The following is a 17,971-nucleotide window of genomic DNA, read 5'->3' on the forward strand; positions in this document are numbered from 1 at the left end:
ATCTGGTTATGAAGAATGTTGTTCCTAAGCTCCCAGAGGTGATAGACCACATCTTGTGAATTTGTATACTCAATTCCTTTTTTCGCAAAACTAATTTACATATGTCTATTATTCTCATACTTCTGTTAACTAATTTTCCCACAAATCTAATTCAACCACAAGTAATATTCGGAAACCGTTTTGTTTTCGGGGATTAAGCTTTATAACTTGGGGATTTTGCCAAGCGATATTTAGATTAAATAGAACTCAAAAAAGAAAATGTTAGGAGTACAAATTCCGATACAAGAGACCTAAGTAAAATAGTAAAAAAGTAACTGGGTCGGCTCAAAACATGCAAACACAAACTACTACTGAAAAGCTCAGTACTTAACTGGTGCAAGAACATCGAGCTGAGCTCCAAGCTTCTCTTCGGCAACCTTCTCAGCCTTGACTCTAAGTTTGTTAAGTTGCTTCTTTCGCTCGTAAACAGCTTGAGATCTCTCCTTCCTCTTCGTCTCCAGCTCCTGTTTATCAGATATCAAACACCATTAATTGCACACAAAACCTCATAGCTAAAGATCTATCCTTCTTTCTACTTGAACAAGACTAGACAATCCTTCTTTCTACTTGAAAGAGACTAGACACATTCTAGTAGCTAAAATATCTTTCTTTCCATCATTACAAAACCTCACATCAACCAGTACAAGCGATCAAAGTGGTCAAGGAGCAATCGAGACAAGAAGGCTAAAGAACTTCTATCTACCAATTCTTTATGAACAAAACTAAACACATTTTCTTTCTTTCTCTTATTACGAAAGCTCACACCAACTAGAACAAGCGATTAAAGTGGTTCAAGAGCAATGGAGACGAGAATCTATTGATCTTTCTCTCTATCTAATCACTTATTTCTCTGAAAAAAAAACTAGAAACGCACATTCTAGTAGTTAAATATCTTTCTTCTCATCATTACGAATGCTCAAATAAAGTTAGTGGCAATGGAGACAAGAAGACAACAACAGTACAGCACATACCTTGATGGTGTCGTAATGGTTCCACCCAACTTCAGAAGAAAGACGACCCAAAAGACAGTACTTGTGACCAGCTTGAAGCCTCAATACCCTGAAGACAAAAACAGAACAATGATTATAAATGCCACAAGTAATTTAACTTTAAGAAACCGAAAGAGGAAAACAAAAAGGGCAAGGTAAAAGGAACAAACTTGAGAGCATCAGGGATGACCATCCTCTTGACCTTGTCATATGGAGTAGGAACACCTTCAAATACCTTCAAACGTGCAAGTGCAGCAGCTCCACGCTTTGTTTTGTGTGGAATCATACTACAAAATCACATAACACACAACAACTATAAATCATCACTTCAAATGCACTGATATAGAATTACAAAAAAAAAAAAAAATCATTTGATTCCAAAGAGGTACTGAATCAACACCAGAAATTTAAATTAAGAGGCAAAAAGAGAGTGATTTCGAAATCTAATCCAAGAGAGTGAGATTAACGAACCCGCGAACAGTACGCCAGAAGATTTTGGAAGGAGCACGGAAGTGAATAGGACCATGGGAAGGTTTAGTGTTCATACGTTTGCGAAGAAATCTCATGTACTTCATTTTCTGGCGAACGAGTCCACCGGAGAGACATATCTCTTCGCACCGGACAATGACAACCTTCTGTCCATTGAGAAGCTCTTTGGCCGTGATCGATGCCAAACGGCCAAGCATGTGGTGGCGCGCGTCGACGACAACGCGCTTCGCACATATCCCTGATCCTGACACCATTTTCGTCTGTGTTGTTGAGCTTGAGCGGCTGGGTGAATACACTCAGGAAATTATATTCGAAGAGAGCTATTTTTGCTAACTAGGGTTCTTGGGGGCATTGTCGTCATTTTCGTAAGCTGTTCTTTTTTAAAAATGGGCCTTATCAAATAGATGTTGTTTAGTCCAGTGTATAAAAGCCCCATGATCGATCGTTTAGGAAAATTTTTGTTTTAAAAAATGTAAGTTATATGTTACCACAATGGGAAAAATGGTCATTAAAATCTTCAAGTTAGCATTTTTGTTGATTTAAATCACGAAGTTTTCATTTGTTGAAAAAAATCCTCATTCTTTTCTTGACTTCTATTTAAATCATGAAGTCTTGTTGACTTCACCGTTTGAAGTACAACATTAACTGGTCAGACGAAGATATTAAACGGAGTTAATTAGGCGTTAACGAGATCCGCTAATTACATCCCTAAATCGAACCCGATTATCAATTCCTCCCAAAATCCCCAAATCACAAACCCTAATTTGCGATTCCTCCTTTCTTCTTCGATTAGATCTTCTTTTTCGAATTCAACTGATGACTCCGGCTCCACAAACACCGATGTCTCTGAGCTAGAACTCATCTGTTGAACTCGAAGAAGAAGAGAAAAATTGAAGAAAAAAAGAGATTATCGATTGGGATTTGAAATTTGGGGAAAATGAGAATCGATTTCTCAATTTGGGGGGTTTTAAGACACCGTGGTTCGTAGCCACGTGCTCTAATCCTCTGAGCTACAAGCCCCACCCCGTCTCCACCTATTCCATATCTCCACCCCGTCTCCACGTTATAAACAGCGTCGTTTTGCTATTAACAAATCTCGTTAGCAGATAATTAACCACAATTTCTCCGTTTGGCCACTTAACGTTGTGTCTCAAAAGGCCAGGTCAAAGAATTTGCAAATTATTTGGAAGTCAACAAAAGATTTGGTTTTTTACCTCCAAATCCAGAGTTTGTGCTTTAAATCAACGAAAATGCTAACTTGAGGATTTTAATGATATTTTTCCCTTACCACAAATGGTTGGTCATCTGAATTTTATAGATAGGAATTGCTTAAAAACTATGGAACTTACATGTAACCAAAATGTTCATAAACTCTCTTTTTTTTCTTTTTCATAAACTTGTTACATGTACTTACAAGTGAATACATGAAGAAGAAGTTTCATTACAAGAATCTCAAGCGGAGGCAAGGATGTCGAGAGCAACTTCCTTGAGAGAAGGCATGGATTCTTGTTGATGAACACATATGTATTTGTTCCTTGTTCTCCTCAGTACTTGCCATGGACCTGGATAACATCTAATCGATTCAAAACACAAAACGGTTCAGCTAAAAGATCAAGAAACATGAGAAGATTAATTTGCAAGGTTTTCTTTTAGCAGAGACCTGAAAAGAACACCTCCTTTCTGTCCCTTGAAGTTGTGGATGTAGTACACAGTCTCCATCTTTGGAAGAAGTGTTTGCGTAAGTGCAGCCAGTTTCGGGTAAAAGAACTTTGGATAGTCTTTTATTTTGTCATTTTTCTTAAGGAAAACAAGAGTCTATCTCTTGATTCAAAGTTGTGATGAAAATGGAAAAAAAGGGTCTCTCTACTTTGTTTCATTGATGAGAGGCAAAAAAAGGATACAGCCTGATCGTATGCGGTCGAGTTCTCCATTGAAGATGATTAGTTTTCGGTCAGTGTTCACAACAGCTTCCTTGTAGAGCTCTTCCACTACGAGCATCTCTGATTGGCAAACAAAGGAATGAGTTAGAATGTGGATATTGTTAATAGGATGATGATGATAAGGGGTTTGTCAGGGAGTTACCGTTGACATTAAAATATGGGTATCCAACAAGGAACAGTTGGTCTTCTGACTTCACTCGATCCACCATTTTTACTCTCTCAAAGAAACCAAAGTCCTCAAAAAGAGAGGGTTTTGTTAGATAGTCCAGCTTAAAGTAAGTTCCCCCAAAGACAGTTTTTTGAGCAAATTTGACTTCGTTTGCTTCCGGGAAGAACTGAAATCAAATCATGTCACACAAGCTATTTTAACAAAAGACTTTGATAGACGTTAAAGCTATCATTATTTGGATAAGAAAAACAAGTAGATTACGTACAATTCTAGTGGTTCGAGCCTTCTCAGGAGGTAATAGGCGGTCACAAAACTCGCGTATCATATTTATACTTTCTGTCATTTCTGTAGCTCCTTCACCATCACCTAACACAAGTTAAACAGAACAGAAAACACTGTTGCTAAGATAACAAAAGCCAAAAAAAGGAAGCCTTCACTGAAATAGGATTATAACCTGGAACAGATGCTAGACCAGATGTTGGGAACTCAATTTCCTGTAAAAGGGTTCCCTTGGATCACGAAAAATAACCTAGATCCATTTTAAAACAACCATTGCAAAACTCACCATTAACTGTTTCTCATCCTTCATAGCCAATTCAACTGCTTCTTTGGCCTATATTTTTTACAAGCAAAATACATCACCCCATCATAGTTTAGCTTTACTAACAATGTTGCATAAAAAACCTGAAATCTATATAATCTTTCTACAACAACATTCATTACTTCAGACGGGAAACTATACAATGAAGTTGAACATCAGTCTATACTGTTACATAACTCAATATTGCTAACTGGTTAAAGACCCTTTAAGAGATTAAAAAAAAATCCACAAACAACACAATATAAGCGTACTTGGTTAATGAGCTCGACGTAATCACGAGGAAAAGGTACATTCTCCACAGAAGTGTTATACCCTCCAGAAACAGAACAAACACTAAACTTGAGATTCCTATTCATCTTGGTGACATCATTGTTCTTCCAATATAGACCACACAAAACATTCTACAAAACCAACACAGTCAATTGATTTTAAAAGAACACATTATAGTGAATGGATCAATTCTGTTGCTGTAAACAACAAATGCATGATTATTGCATCAAACAACAGATATACAACACTAATCAAAAGACATAAAACTTCACTGGTTTAGATGATTATTACAAGTCCAAGCAATCTAGAGACCGAAACAAAGCAAACGCAGAATTCTAATCGAAGCTAATTAGGTCTTTACGGGACTAACATAGCCTAAATTGAGAATCGGAGAGAGGTAAGAAAATGAAGACTGTCTAGGCAAATCAATACCGATTAGTGGTTAATGAAGCTAAGAAGTTAAGAGGCAAGTTAACTGATGATGTACCTTTGAGTTAGAGACCAGAGTTCCGGTGAGAGAAGCCGGTGAGAGTGAGACTGTGGTGGCGATGGAGAAGGACGGTGACATTAGGACCATGGAAATGAAATTGTGTGTGTGTGTGTTTTTTTTTTAATGGTTCAGAATTTTGTGGACTTGGGAGTATTATTTTTAGCCAAAATATTTGTGGAAAGCAAACTCCTTTTTTTTTTCGACAAATCAAATATATTATATCGTAAAGAGGTTTACATGATACATGAATCACTCATATACAATCATTGACACAAATATAGGAAATTGAACACAATTTTGATGAAAGAGTGGAAGTGACCCTGCTTTACAATAAAGCCTTACAGGCTAACAGATAAAAATCTGTTACGTCCCTCTTCATATACTCGTAATTGGCTATCACCTTATAGATGAAACTCCAAAATGCTTTTCGCATTACTTTTGTTAAAAGAAAAAACTGAAGAGTTGCTTGGAGTGATTCTGAATCTTGTCTTCTCAAACTCAAAACGATATACTGGAAATGCCTAACGCATCGTTGCCGATTATTGACCATGATTTTTCTTTTCATAGAAATAGAAATTCCCGACCAAAGGAAAGAGAAATCATCATCATCATAGTCACTCACCACCATTTTCCCTCCCATCACGCTCGTGTCTTGTTTTGGATAATACGAAGGACATAGCAATTGAATAAACCAACGAACCAGTTCTAGTAAAAGAAAGGCTTTCAACCGGGGAAAGTTATCACCATCATCATCATAGAAAATCATATAAATTACTATATATTACTATTAGTAACGTATATTACTAATATATTGCTATTATTTCGACGGCGGTACACCGCAGAATTAAATTATAAATTATTTTATTTTAAATAACAATTTTTAATTTATTTAGTTTCTAAATTTTCAATTAATTAACTATTGTCTAATTAATTTAGAATTTTGTTTAGAATTTTTTTTCATCTTACGTTTTATAAAGTTTATAACCTAACTATATTAAATTTGTTATTAGATATAATATAAGTTGTAGATTTGTTTTGTTCTCTAGAATTAAACGGAGGTATATGCCTATATAGTATGTTAATGTATATTTTATGTGTATTTAATTTTTTTTTTGAAATATTAAGAATGTGTTATAATATGTGTAATATTTTGTATTTAAATTTACATATAAACCAAATTAATAAAACCAAAAAAAATAAAAGAAAATTACAAATCTATTTAATATAAGATGCATGCCTTGAGATTAAAATAATTGCTTTTAGATAATGAATCAATTGAAAATATTTTATTTTATGGTTGAAAAATGGCAATGCCTTCTATCCAGTCCGCATTTCGGTTAGATTATAGACTTCATACTTTTGGGTTTTATAATTTTCCTGATACAAAAAAAGAGTTATTTACGAGATAAGCATTTTTTTTCATGGGTATTGTCCAATTAGGACTTTCGTTCCGTGCTTACAGATTTAGGCTTTCAGACGTAAAAATACGTATTTACCCTTCTCAAAACCTATCTCGCCTCTCTGCTTCTCTATTCTCAGTTTCTGAGAGCGATGGTGATGACGGATCTTGATTCTCTCTCGTCACTATGCCTTCCAGAAAGAAGATCTTTACTACAACTTATCGGCTTGTGATTTCGATTCCAAAAAGAACATCATGACTACAACCTCCATCATTCACTGCGAAGCTCTGAAGGTAATCCTGAAATCCCCAAAGTATGTGAAGAATTTGATTTTCATTTCTTTGTGCTTTTCTTGATGGAATAAAAGAAGGATTTTAATCGTCTATTTTGGGCATGTGTTAATTGACTAAGATTTAATCATCTTCTCCGATTGAATCGACAAATTTTGCTTCATCTTCTCGGACTAATATCCTAGATTCATGAATTGCTTATAATTCTGAAGCTCATCATGTGAATTGCTTCAACATCTTCAAGTTTTCTTTGTTTAATTTTCCCTTGGGTTCACCGTTTACTAGTCTTCTTAGGGTTTGGTTTCTATTGCAAAGGAGGAAGACTAATATTCACAATCCGTTTTAGTTTTCCCCTTGGGTTCACCATTTACTAGTCTTCTTAGGGTTTAGTTGCCATTAAAGTACACCTTGTGTATAGTTTGTATCTCTGTAGTATTGTTTTGTGTCTTTACATATGTACTTCAAGTTTTATGTTGAAAGGAGTTGGTTCTGAATTTTGTTGGACCACGAATAGAAACACAAGATGTTGAATCGAGGAGTATAGGTTTGCATTAATATTTTATAATGACCTCCATAAAATTTGTAGATTTATTGATATAATATGCCTCTTTGTTTAATTCTTGTGTTGATCCTACAGGTGTTAGTGACCATTTTTGCTCGCTAGGTTTATAGTTTTCTGGATAAAAAGTGACCCACCATATTGTTAAGGAGTGGATTATTAGCCTTCGTAGATAAAGTTTTGCTATGTTACTTAGTGAATACATATATTGTTTCTATATAATTTCCTGTGTTATCCTTCGGTAGTTACAGTTTTCTTTGTGGTTTATTCGGTGTGTTTCTAGTGTTCATTTTATATGATTAGTTTGGGTTCCCTTAATTCAATTTATTCTTAGGGTATAGAATAGTTTGGATAGTAAGTGTGTGTTTATGTTATATGTTTGGGTTCCTTCAAAGTTTGGTCCCAGTTTTTCCTATGGTATAGTGTTGTTTGTTAAGTGTACGTATTCAAATTGTAACTTCTTTTATAACTTTCAAGTCGCTCGCCCTTATTATTTTGCTTCTTCTGTAGGATTATGAGGCATCCACCATTGCTCAAGCTCTAAAGGTCAATGAATATGTCACCAAGTTTGGACATGTACATATGGTGTAATGAATCTTCAAATAGAAATACTGAAATTTTGCAGTTCAATTACTCTGTTATTTCAAAGTGAATGTTTTGTCTGTTTTATGAGAGACTCAAATTTTGCACTTTCGATAATCTTACCCTGTTTTTCGATTACTCTGCTTTGTGAACTAAACAAACTGGTACACACTGTCACCAAATCCCGCTTATCAACAAGAGGGATATAACTGTCATTTTGTTTTACCAAAAATGCTAAATCCAGAAGTACGGACAAAAATGCCTAATTTCTAATTTTTTGTGGCACAAAGGCCATTCAGACAATTACCCCTACAAAAAAATGAGGGAAATTTTCATAATCTTAACTTAGTCTGAAAGACTATTTATAATTTCATTAATGTATTATCTTTAACTATTTTCTAATGATATCAAGTAATATATGATAAAGTTTTTATTAAAAAATAAATTATCTGTTTTAATAGTGTAATAGATTTCTAGAAGCCAAACCCTAAAATACTAGCTCATAAATTTTCAACTTTTTTTTTTGCACTATATATATATTTCCAATTTTCAAAAATCTGTTCTGCTTTTAAAAAAAAAAAAAAAAAACGAACTTGTCGATTTTAATTGGACTAGACCAGGTTAGGTCGAAGAAAGTGAAACTGGGTTGGGCTAGATTTAGAGCTTGGGAGAATGAGACCCGTCCACCTGAGAGCTTCATAGGATAAAAACTTCAAGATTCATGTGTTTGCATTGCCACATTGGATGCTTGTTTGGTATGTATGTTCAACACACACACACACACACAAGAAGAAAAGGACCTTTTATATGAAAAGGAGACCAAAGCAATTAATAATGACAATCAAAGCGTTAAATGCACGAAGCAATCACATCGCGTGCAACCATACATATTATGAATGCCTTCATAAAGGATCTCCTTTCGTTTCATGTTTATTGTCTCTCTCTTTTTTTTTTTTTCATGTATTTTATTGTTAAGGTTTGGTATTGACAAGATATTTAAATATCCGAATATTTCTAATCGTAAAAGAACCATCCGGATCCATTGTACACATGAAGATTTCTAGATAATTGATCTGGAAAAAAGACAAAATAATGTAATTCAAAAAACAAAAACAAAAATTAAGTGTTGTATAAAGTTTTAACAACTATTCATTTTTGTTGTTTTAAAAAGTTTTTCTATACTAACATATTTATCAAAATCATACTATCATACTATATCTACGTGAGCTTTGGGTTAGGAGTAAATTAAAAAATTTAATTTATTACACATTGAAAATGTAGAATGATATTTTTTGTTAAACAAATTAAAATTTCTAAAATACCATTCTTTATAAAACAAAAGGAGTATTTTTTTTTAAATACCAAAACATATTTGGGAAAATTTATATATTTATATCTATGTTCTAAAAAAAATATACGTCAAATTAAATTTACATCGGTTTCAGATATAGAACTTGTTAATTTCAAGTTTTACCTGAATTGAAACTCTGAATACCCAATATTCCGAATCAAACCAGATCTAAATGTAGATGTTGGATGTCCTTTGCTTATATGGTTAGATAACTATCTTCCATAAGTTGACCTTTGCATTTCTCCTTTTGTTTTCTTTGCAAAACATTCTTTATCTTTGGCTTTCAATGGTTGTATGAATGGTGTAGATGGGACTATACATACCATTATGGAGCAGATTAATATGAAGTTTATAATGGTATGGAGCTTTTGAGGAGTGGAATGAAAAATACAGACCAACAATGAATTTACATTGGTATGGAGTTGTATATGGTCAAATGTGTACTAATTTGGAGATTTTTGGCAATCAACAATGCATACTATTACTCGGGTTAGAACATACTATGCAACCATTCAAAGAATTTATATTTTGGTTAAAAACCATTATTTATCTTTTTTGTTTTTTTTTTTTTATGAGCAAAATGTCTTTGGGAAACTTGGACTTACATCATGATTCTGATATTTCAAGGTAAATCTATGAAGAAAAAGTTACACCATTCCTTTGCAATATCTAAACCAAAGAACATCACACATTCACATACCTACCTACCAGTGGTCCACTCATGTTGCTTATGGCCTTATGATAATCATTTTCTTTCACATTCCCATCATCTCCGGGAGGAAACAAGAATTCCCACAATTTCGGTCGCTGGTATATCTTAAACAGATTTTATACTTTTAAAGTTTTAACTTATATGAAAACGTTGAAACGTGACTTTCAACTTTATAATATAGAACTAAAAAATCATGAAAATGTAACTTAATTTCATAACATATTTAAATTCATGAGAATGGTGGTAACAAAAGTAAAAAACACGGGACTGTATTTTGCTGAAGTAAAACCCACACGGACTGTTACCAACTTGCCATTAAGTTAATTTTTCTTTATGGTCTAACAAACTGTTAAAAACAATATTTTTTTAGAACAAAGCTTCGATTGCTTGTTTACATTTACAATGTGTTTTTGTACGGGAGGAGAAAGAGTTTTGGACCCGGTCAATATAAGTTATTTATGCTCAATTTTGATGTTTAGCTAATAAGAAGCAATCAAAGAAGGGATTCAAAAATAACACACAGAGAACAAGCTAAATAGAAGCAATCATAGAAGGGGTTCAAAAATAACACACATAGAACAAAACACAACATTGAATACTGGTAGTGCCGACTTGCCAAAATAAAAAATAAACGAGTGAGTGGACTGAGGAAAGATTTGACTTGGTCGACTAAAAAACACATTTTATTGTGTTAAAGATTGATACTAAAAAGACAATGCTTTTGTTTGTACCTAAAAGCCCTAATCAAAATTGAAAGGTAATAATGGAGGTGGAGAAGACATGATTTCACATAATCATCTCCGCATCCTCAGCTTTTGATATTATTAATTACATTTTTTTATAATTAATCTTCTTTAGACCCACCCATCATCCAGTATATTTTATTTTAAAAATTCATTAATTTTTGCTTTTGTTTTTGTTTTTTTCTGAGATATGAATTCTCTATTTCCTTGTTGCTATTGTAACTTTCAATATTATTCAAAGACTAGTATTATTTTTCTAACATAATTAAAATGTTTTATTTTTAACAACTAAATATATTTTAAATGTTATTAGTGTCTTATCAAATACCTAAACAAATAAAAAAATAAATGTTGTTCTCTAAAAATAATCATCATAAAAAAACAAAAACCCTTAATACGTGATGATGCATCTACTCATGTTTTAATTTAGTGAGTTTTGTTAAATTATTTGGAAAATAAGTAATTATCACGTACATTAAAGAATATATATAGAAAAGGTTTGCATTAGTAACGAACTAACCTTGTTTCACTTTTCCGTTCAAGGTATTGAACCTGTGAATCATCAAATCAGAGTCATCAAATGGTAAATAGAGGAAAAATCTAACCAAAGAATCAACGAAAGAGATGATTATGATTAAGCAGTAACCAGTAGTGCTTACCCCATTATTACGATTTAAAGCTTCAACGCAGCAACGCTACGTACGAATGGCTACAGAGTCTCTTCCAAGCCATGCATCTTATTTGATACAGTGATTTCTAATTAATCTCATGTAAACAATTTAATGCAAAATAAGGATGTAAATAATATAATAAATAACGATAATGGTAAAAGGTACCTACCTTCTAATTCCCATATACAGTAGAAAATGCGAGCCCTTTGCATGGAAAGCGACTGTGATCCGCACAACCAATCCCTTTCCCCAATCAAAATTTTCTTTAAGGCTTCTCATCAGGGGAAAAAATCTCTAGTGGCTGTTATCGGAGTATTATACCAGCGACGGACGTCTAACAGTATGACTGTATGAGGTTGGAATTGGAGGTTGAGGTTTAAGAGGTAAGAGAGTCGGGGAGGGACAGAAAGGGTGGACGTATATTATATCTCAGGAATTTGTTGGATATGTAAGCGATGGTCCCTTTCCATAGCAGTGCCGTGAGACACCAGAGAAAATTTAAGGATCTAAAATTTATGGGAATAAATGATATGAGTCTGAGTTCTTAGTAAAATTATGGAGGAAGTTGTTTCACCAATCTTGGGATCGTGAAAACGTGGTGATGGACTCATAGGAAAAAATTTAGGTGTTTTAATATATATTTTTGATTAATATAGCAAAATTAGAAAATTCATAATAAAAGGGGGTTGACCGTGTGAAGTTGATTTTTTTCTTTTCTAGTTTGTTTCTTAATTAATAAAGTATGCAGTGTTAAAAAAAAACTGTTTTTGTTTTTCTATTTATAGTTTTTTCACATAATTTCATTTTATTTATATTTATCTTTAATTAAAATATAAAATAAAAATCTATGTGGCACAGTCTAATTGGCTAGGTGACTTGTGCTTTATAGGATAAAAGATTTTTAAACTACGAGTATCTCCAACACATTTCTTTAAATTTTCATTCTATTTTAGAGTTTGACTTTTTCCCCTATTTCTCTATTTTTACACTAAAACAAATATTTCAAATATTTTGTTTAATTATAAGTTTTCATAGTGACCCTCTATTTATTAAAATTACAAATTTAATCTAAATATAATGTTTAAGATATAAACAATAATTTACCGTATTACTTTTATTTCAATTTTCGTATACAACAAAATTACAAACACAACATTCATTAATTATTATAAAACATAGGACATAGATATCTGTTTATCCATAGTGATATAAATATATTAATTTAAGAGATTGATTTGTAAATAACAAGGTTAAACTCTAAAATGGAGAAATAAATTGAAAATCTCCAAATATATAGGAAAAAACAGAAATTTCTATTTTGGACAAGTTTGTTTTTCTTTATATAGAATTTGGAGATGAAAATGGAGCGGAGTTTGATATGATCTAGTCGAATTACTTTATTAATAAAATTTGTTATTATTATGTTTTTTTTTTTTTTCAAAAGTGAATTCTCTATTCCTTGTTTTGGTTGTAAGTTGTAACCCTTAATTTTTTTAGCTTATTTAATGATGGTTAAACTAAACGAATTACTACACTATTTATAGACATTTTTCAATGGAAAAGTCTATCTTTAGAAGTATCCGTTACGTCGGTATATGTATGGGACATACAACGATTAATTAAGTACGCGAACGTGAATGAAGTAACGTTGAACGTGATTCGGGCCCTACTTGGTTCAAGCAAATAACACTAATCGACATCACACGCAAAACGCAACGCAACGCAACCCCCAGCTAACAAACTCTAAAATTTGTCTGATCTCAAATAAATATTTGTTACTATTTTAGATGGGTGAGTGTGACTTGTAAGGCATTTTTCATAAAATTAAATTAATGAATCTGCCCAACTTATTTGTACGTAACCTAAGGTAGTTGGAGCCTAAAGGGACTATTCGAATTTTATATAGAAACTAAAATCATATGTACTTTGAAAAGTATAAGCTGTGTGTGACTGTATGTATTGTCGGGTGGTTGTATTGTAATTTGTAAAGTCCTTGCAAAGTAAGTCGAATAAGATCTCTCTATTCGGATAACTTTAAAATACAATAGAATAAGTTTTCTCTGTCATTTCTGGAATTAGTAGAAACTCGGACGGCTTAAGTTGGTTGACGTACGTTGAGCCAAATTCTAATTATGTATCTTTGGTTCAATGCTGATCCAGATCATTCAAGGTTATCAAAAGAAATATTTCTTTACGATTAGGATCACTTAAGAAGAGTTTCATGACTTAAACTTTATGTTTGATATAAATAAATAAGGGATGATTTATATTTGTATCCACCATCTTGACCATTTCTATCTTTTTGAAAGGTGGACCCAAGGAAAAAAGTCCTATTGACTCGACTAACCAAGAATTTATTTTTGGTTCGCTCTCCAATGCCCGAATGCCGAATCCATCCATCACAACTCATAAGTTCCCTGAGTTCACAAACGTCGAAAAAATTCCAACCGTATAGTAGAATTCTAAAACCCATCCCCAACATATATACCATAAACAAATGTAAAATGAAAAAGTAGAACTAGTGTGTGTTTTGGAAAGGGATTCTATGCTTTCTACCCCTAAGAGCTAAGACAAAAATACAAAGATTATAAAAAATGATGACAAAGAGACAAAAGCAAACCAAAAAAGAGGATTTAGGATTGTAATAAAATTTCCAAAATCAACGCTCCTTTTTGTTCCCGCTTTAACTTTTCCCACTCTCAAATCATTTTACCTTTGGATTCAAGCCTCCTCACCTTTTTACTTTTTTTCTTTTGTTCTCTATATTGTTTTTTTTTTGTCATCTCTTATTAACATATTAAACTTGTCCATTTTACCTTCACTAGCTAGTAATTACCATTGTTAACTTCTTTAAATCTTTGATTCATTATTTTCTTTTCCCAAAATTGTAGAGAATCTTTTGTTTATCCCAAAGGAAACGGTGGCTAGATTCACGTTTGACAATGTTGATTGAAAAAGGTTTGATCTTGAAATTTCAAAAGAGGGAAAAATGTAAAGGAGAAATATTTGGAGAGACACAAGAAGTGAGTCAAGGGACCCAACAACACAAAGACAAAGACAAAAACTTTGGATTTTGCCAAATACTATGATTAATGCTCATTCAACACTCCCATTACCATTTCCATCATCATCATCACCCTCTCTCTCTCTCTCTTTCTCTCTCTCTGGTTTTTGGAAATTGCCTGAGAAAGAAAACAAGAACTTAACTACCATCACCAAACTAATCCACCTTCATCTTCTTCTTTCTCTGGTTTCTTGAACATAATTCTGCTTCATGGACAAGCATCATCATCAGCATCTTCTGTTACAGCATCATCAACATCTCCATCATCACCAGAAACTCTCTCTGGCTAAATCTTCCCGACAAAGCTGTAGTGAATGGTATGTTCTGTCTTCTTTGTTCTCTTGATGAGGTTCTGTAACTAACTGAAACAATTTTTAAGTTTCTCTGATCAAGACAACTAGTGTCTTTTCTATGGCTCTGTCTCAATCTTGCTATATGATGTTCTTTCCTGTAACTTCTCAGGATCTTTCGAGACGTTCCAAGTGATATAACTATAGAAGTTAATGGAGGAAACTTTCCTCTGCATAAGGTATATTCATACTTAGAAGAACACAACCTTTGTTTCTTTCTTAAGTAAACCGTTATTTAACCAATAAAATGATTCTCCATTTCTCCAGTTCCCTTTAGTCTCTAGAAGTGGAAGGATCCGGAGAATAGTTGCAGAACATAGAGATTCAGATATCTCCAAAGTGGAGCTTCTTAATCTCCCAGGAGGAGCAGAGACGTTCGAACTAGCAGCCAAATTCTGTTATGGGATCAACTTCGAGATAACTTCTTCGAACGTTGCTCAGCTCTTTTGCGTCTCTGATTACCTCGAGATGACGGAAGAGTATTCCAAAGACAACTTGGCTTCAAGAACAGAGGAATATCTTGATAGCATTGTATGCAAGAACCTTGAGATGTGTGTTCAAGTTCTGAAACAATCCGAGAATCTTCTCCCTCTTGCAGACGAACTCAATATCATAGGTAGATGCATTGATGCCATTGCCTCCAAGGCCTGCGCTGAGCAGATTGCTTCGAGTTTTTCACGGTTGGAGTATAGTAGCTCAGGGAGGCTTCATATGAGCAGGCAAGTAAAGAACACTAGTGGCGACGGAGGAGATTGGTGGATTGAAGATCTTTCGGTTCTTAGGATTGATTTGTATCAGAGAGTGTTGAATGCGATGAAGTGTCGTGGCGTGCGTCCAGAGAGTATAGGAGCTTCTTTGGTTAGTTACGCTGAGAGAGAACTGACAAAGAGATCTGAACATGAACAAACCATTGTTGAGACAATTGTTACGCTTTTGCCTGTCGAAAACCTTGTGGTTCCAATCAGTTTCCTCTTTGGGTTACTGAGAAGAGCAGTGATTCTTGAGACTTCAGTTTCCTGCAGGCTTGATCTAGAGAGAAGGATCGGTTCTCAGCTTGATATGGCAACTTTAGACGATCTCTTGATCCCGTCTTTTCGTCACGCAGGAGACACTTTGTTTGACATAGACACGGTTCACAGAATCTTGGTAAATTTCTCGCAGCAAGGAGAAGATGATAGTGAGGATGAAGAGTCTGTGTTTGAATGCGATAGTCCACATTCGCCTTCACAAACGGCCATGTTTAAAGTTGCAAAGCTTGTAGACAGTTATCTTGCTGAGATTGCTCCCGATGCTAACCTTGACCTTTGTAAGTTCTTGCTCATCGCAGAAGCCTTACCGCCTCATGCTCGCACTCTTCATGATGGCTTATACCGTGCCATTGACCTCTATCTTAAGGTAACTTTCTATAAGAAATATTCACTTTTCTTGTTTGTACAATATAATTATGTTAGTTTTATGCTCTCAGGCACATCAAGGGTTATCAGATTCAGACAAGAAGAAGCTGTCGAAACTTATCGACTTCCAGAAGCTCTCACAAGAGGCTGGAGCACATGCAGCACAAAACGAGCGGCTTCCCCTGCAGTCCATAGTTCAAGTTCTATATTTTGAGCAACTGAAGCTTCGAGGCTCCTTGTGCTCGTCTTACTCAGACGAAGAGCCAAAGCCAAAACAGCAGCAACAACAGTCATGGAGAATCAATAGTGGAGCTCTCAGTGCAGCAATGTCGCCCAAAGACAACTATGCCTCTCTGAGGAGAGAAAACCGGGAACTGAAGCTCGAGTTAACAAGGTTGAGAATGAGACTCAACGACCTAGAGAAAGAACATATCTGCATGAAGAGAGATATGCAGAGGTCTCATTCACGCAAATTCATGAGCAGTTTCTCAAAGAAAATGGGAAAACTTAGCTTCTTTGGGCATAGTTCTTCGAGAGGATCAAGCTCTCCATCAAAGCAGTCTTTCAGAACAGATTCAAAGGTGATGGAGAGAACTTGCGCAAGCACAGATTAGCTCAGTGTTTCTCATTTTCTCTTACCTGTTGCTGCTTTTTTAAGTGAGTGCAAAGACAAAACTTATTGAGATTAGTGTGAGAGTGAGTGAGTGATATTTTCAATTATCGAGTTCAAGACCTTGTAAATGGATTTGATGATATTGATATAAGACAACAAAGGTAGATGACTTAAAATCAAAGGTCTCTCAGTTGATTGCGAAAGAGAATATAATGATGTCTTACAAGACAGACAGAGAGAGAGATAGAGAGAGACAAAGAGAGTTTAACCACGTCGTACAGAAGCAAGCAATCACTTCGGCCTCAATACAAATCTTCAAGAAGAAGGAGTCTTGGTCTTGGTGTAATACCGGATGCCAAAAGCCAAGCCCAAGATTAGAAGAGGAACGAGGAACTGAAGGAGCTTAATGAAAAAATCGGAGCTCTTATCCTGAGTAGCCTCAGCATTCTTGGAAGTAGGAGCAACAAACTTAGCTTTAACAGGGACAGTAGCTGTGTCAATATCACCCACATAGTACTCATCTAGCATAGCTTTTGCAGTAGAACTGTGTCCGACATCCTCAAAATCATCGGTCGCGTCTTTCCCTGGGAATACCAACAACAACACATTTCTTGTAAAAACATAAAAAAAAACTATCTATCAGGGCTATGAGCAAAACATGCAAGATCTGTACCTGTAGAAGTCAAGATAACCTCATCACCACCAGGATGATCATCCAAGAACTTTGTCACATCATAAACCTATACAAACCATCAAAAACGAAACACACACAAAAAAAAAAAAAAATGTAAACTTTGTGATCATAGTCCCTAATTCAACACTATCAGAGACATAAATCAAATGGGGTTCTTCTTATCAACAGATACAAGATCAAACAGAGACATGAAGTGACCTACTTAAGCAGCGCTAACTAGTAAAACTATCACAAATTCAAATACGAATCTCGCAACATAAGATCAGATCTAAACCCATAATTGTTTTAACATATAGTGAGATGCAAAAGATCGTACTAAAATCCAAGTTTACATATTTTTCAGAATCTCGGATCCAACGAACAAAAAGATGCAAAATCATCGGATCAGAATTATGATGATAAAGAGTAGAAGAAGGAAGAGAGACCTTGCCGTCGATGACGATCCAACAGTCTTTGGAGCTACTGTGCTCAGAAACCTCCGACAAGGTGAAAACTTTGCCGTCTCCGCCCATTCTCCGATGATATGAAGAAGGTTCACAGAGAGGTGAGGGTTGAGAATTG

General features: G+C 34.4%; 4 protein-coding genes and 1 long non-coding RNA gene across 5 annotated transcripts; 2 read left to right on the forward strand and 3 right to left on the reverse strand.

Annotated features, from left to right (window-relative positions):
• LOC104723047 (60S ribosomal protein L13a-4) lies at positions 194-1,825 on the reverse strand. Its single transcript, XM_010441344.2, has 4 exons — positions 1,500-1,825; positions 1,199-1,315; positions 1,011-1,098; positions 194-503 (listed from the first exon to the last, which is right to left on the reverse strand). The coding sequence occupies exons 1-4, from the start codon at positions 1,769-1,771 to the stop codon at positions 360-362; spliced, it is 621 nt and encodes a 206-aa protein (XP_010439646.1). The 5' UTR covers positions 1,772-1,825; the 3' UTR covers positions 194-359.
• On the reverse strand, positions 2,819-5,166 carry LOC104723057 (protein LOW PSII ACCUMULATION 3, chloroplastic). Its single transcript, XM_010441354.2, has 9 exons — positions 4,985-5,166; positions 4,479-4,628; positions 4,192-4,239; positions 4,081-4,120; positions 3,892-3,992; positions 3,600-3,792; positions 3,419-3,517; positions 3,178-3,295; positions 2,819-3,090 (listed from the first exon to the last, which is right to left on the reverse strand). Exons 1-9 carry the CDS (start codon positions 5,072-5,074, stop codon positions 2,970-2,972), a joined length of 960 nt encoding a protein of 319 aa, XP_010439656.1. The 5' UTR covers positions 5,075-5,166; the 3' UTR covers positions 2,819-2,969.
• LOC104723069 lies at positions 6,432-7,956 on the forward strand. Its single transcript, XR_757277.2, has 2 exons — positions 6,432-6,680; positions 7,747-7,956. It is a non-coding gene; the product is annotated as an uncharacterized LOC104723069 (long non-coding RNA).
• LOC104723074 (BTB/POZ domain-containing protein At5g48800) lies at positions 14,186-16,820 on the forward strand. The gene is made up of 4 exons (XM_010441373.1): positions 14,186-14,676; positions 14,822-14,888; positions 14,977-16,104; positions 16,175-16,820. The coding sequence occupies exons 1-4, from the start codon at positions 14,570-14,572 to the stop codon at positions 16,715-16,717; spliced, it is 1,845 nt and encodes a 614-aa protein (XP_010439675.1). The 5' UTR covers positions 14,186-14,569; the 3' UTR covers positions 16,718-16,820.
• LOC104723084 (cytochrome B5) lies at positions 16,865-17,965 on the reverse strand. Its single transcript, XM_010441381.1, has 3 exons — positions 17,836-17,965; positions 17,390-17,456; positions 16,865-17,300 (listed from the first exon to the last, which is right to left on the reverse strand). The coding sequence occupies exons 1-3, from the start codon at positions 17,920-17,922 to the stop codon at positions 17,032-17,034; spliced, it is 423 nt and encodes a 140-aa protein (XP_010439683.1). The 5' UTR covers positions 17,923-17,965; the 3' UTR covers positions 16,865-17,031.

Source organism: Camelina sativa, chromosome 2, assembly GCF_000633955.1.
Source record: "Camelina sativa cultivar DH55 chromosome 2, Cs, whole genome shotgun sequence".
NCBI lineage: Eukaryota > Viridiplantae > Streptophyta > Magnoliopsida > Brassicales > Brassicaceae > Camelina > Camelina sativa.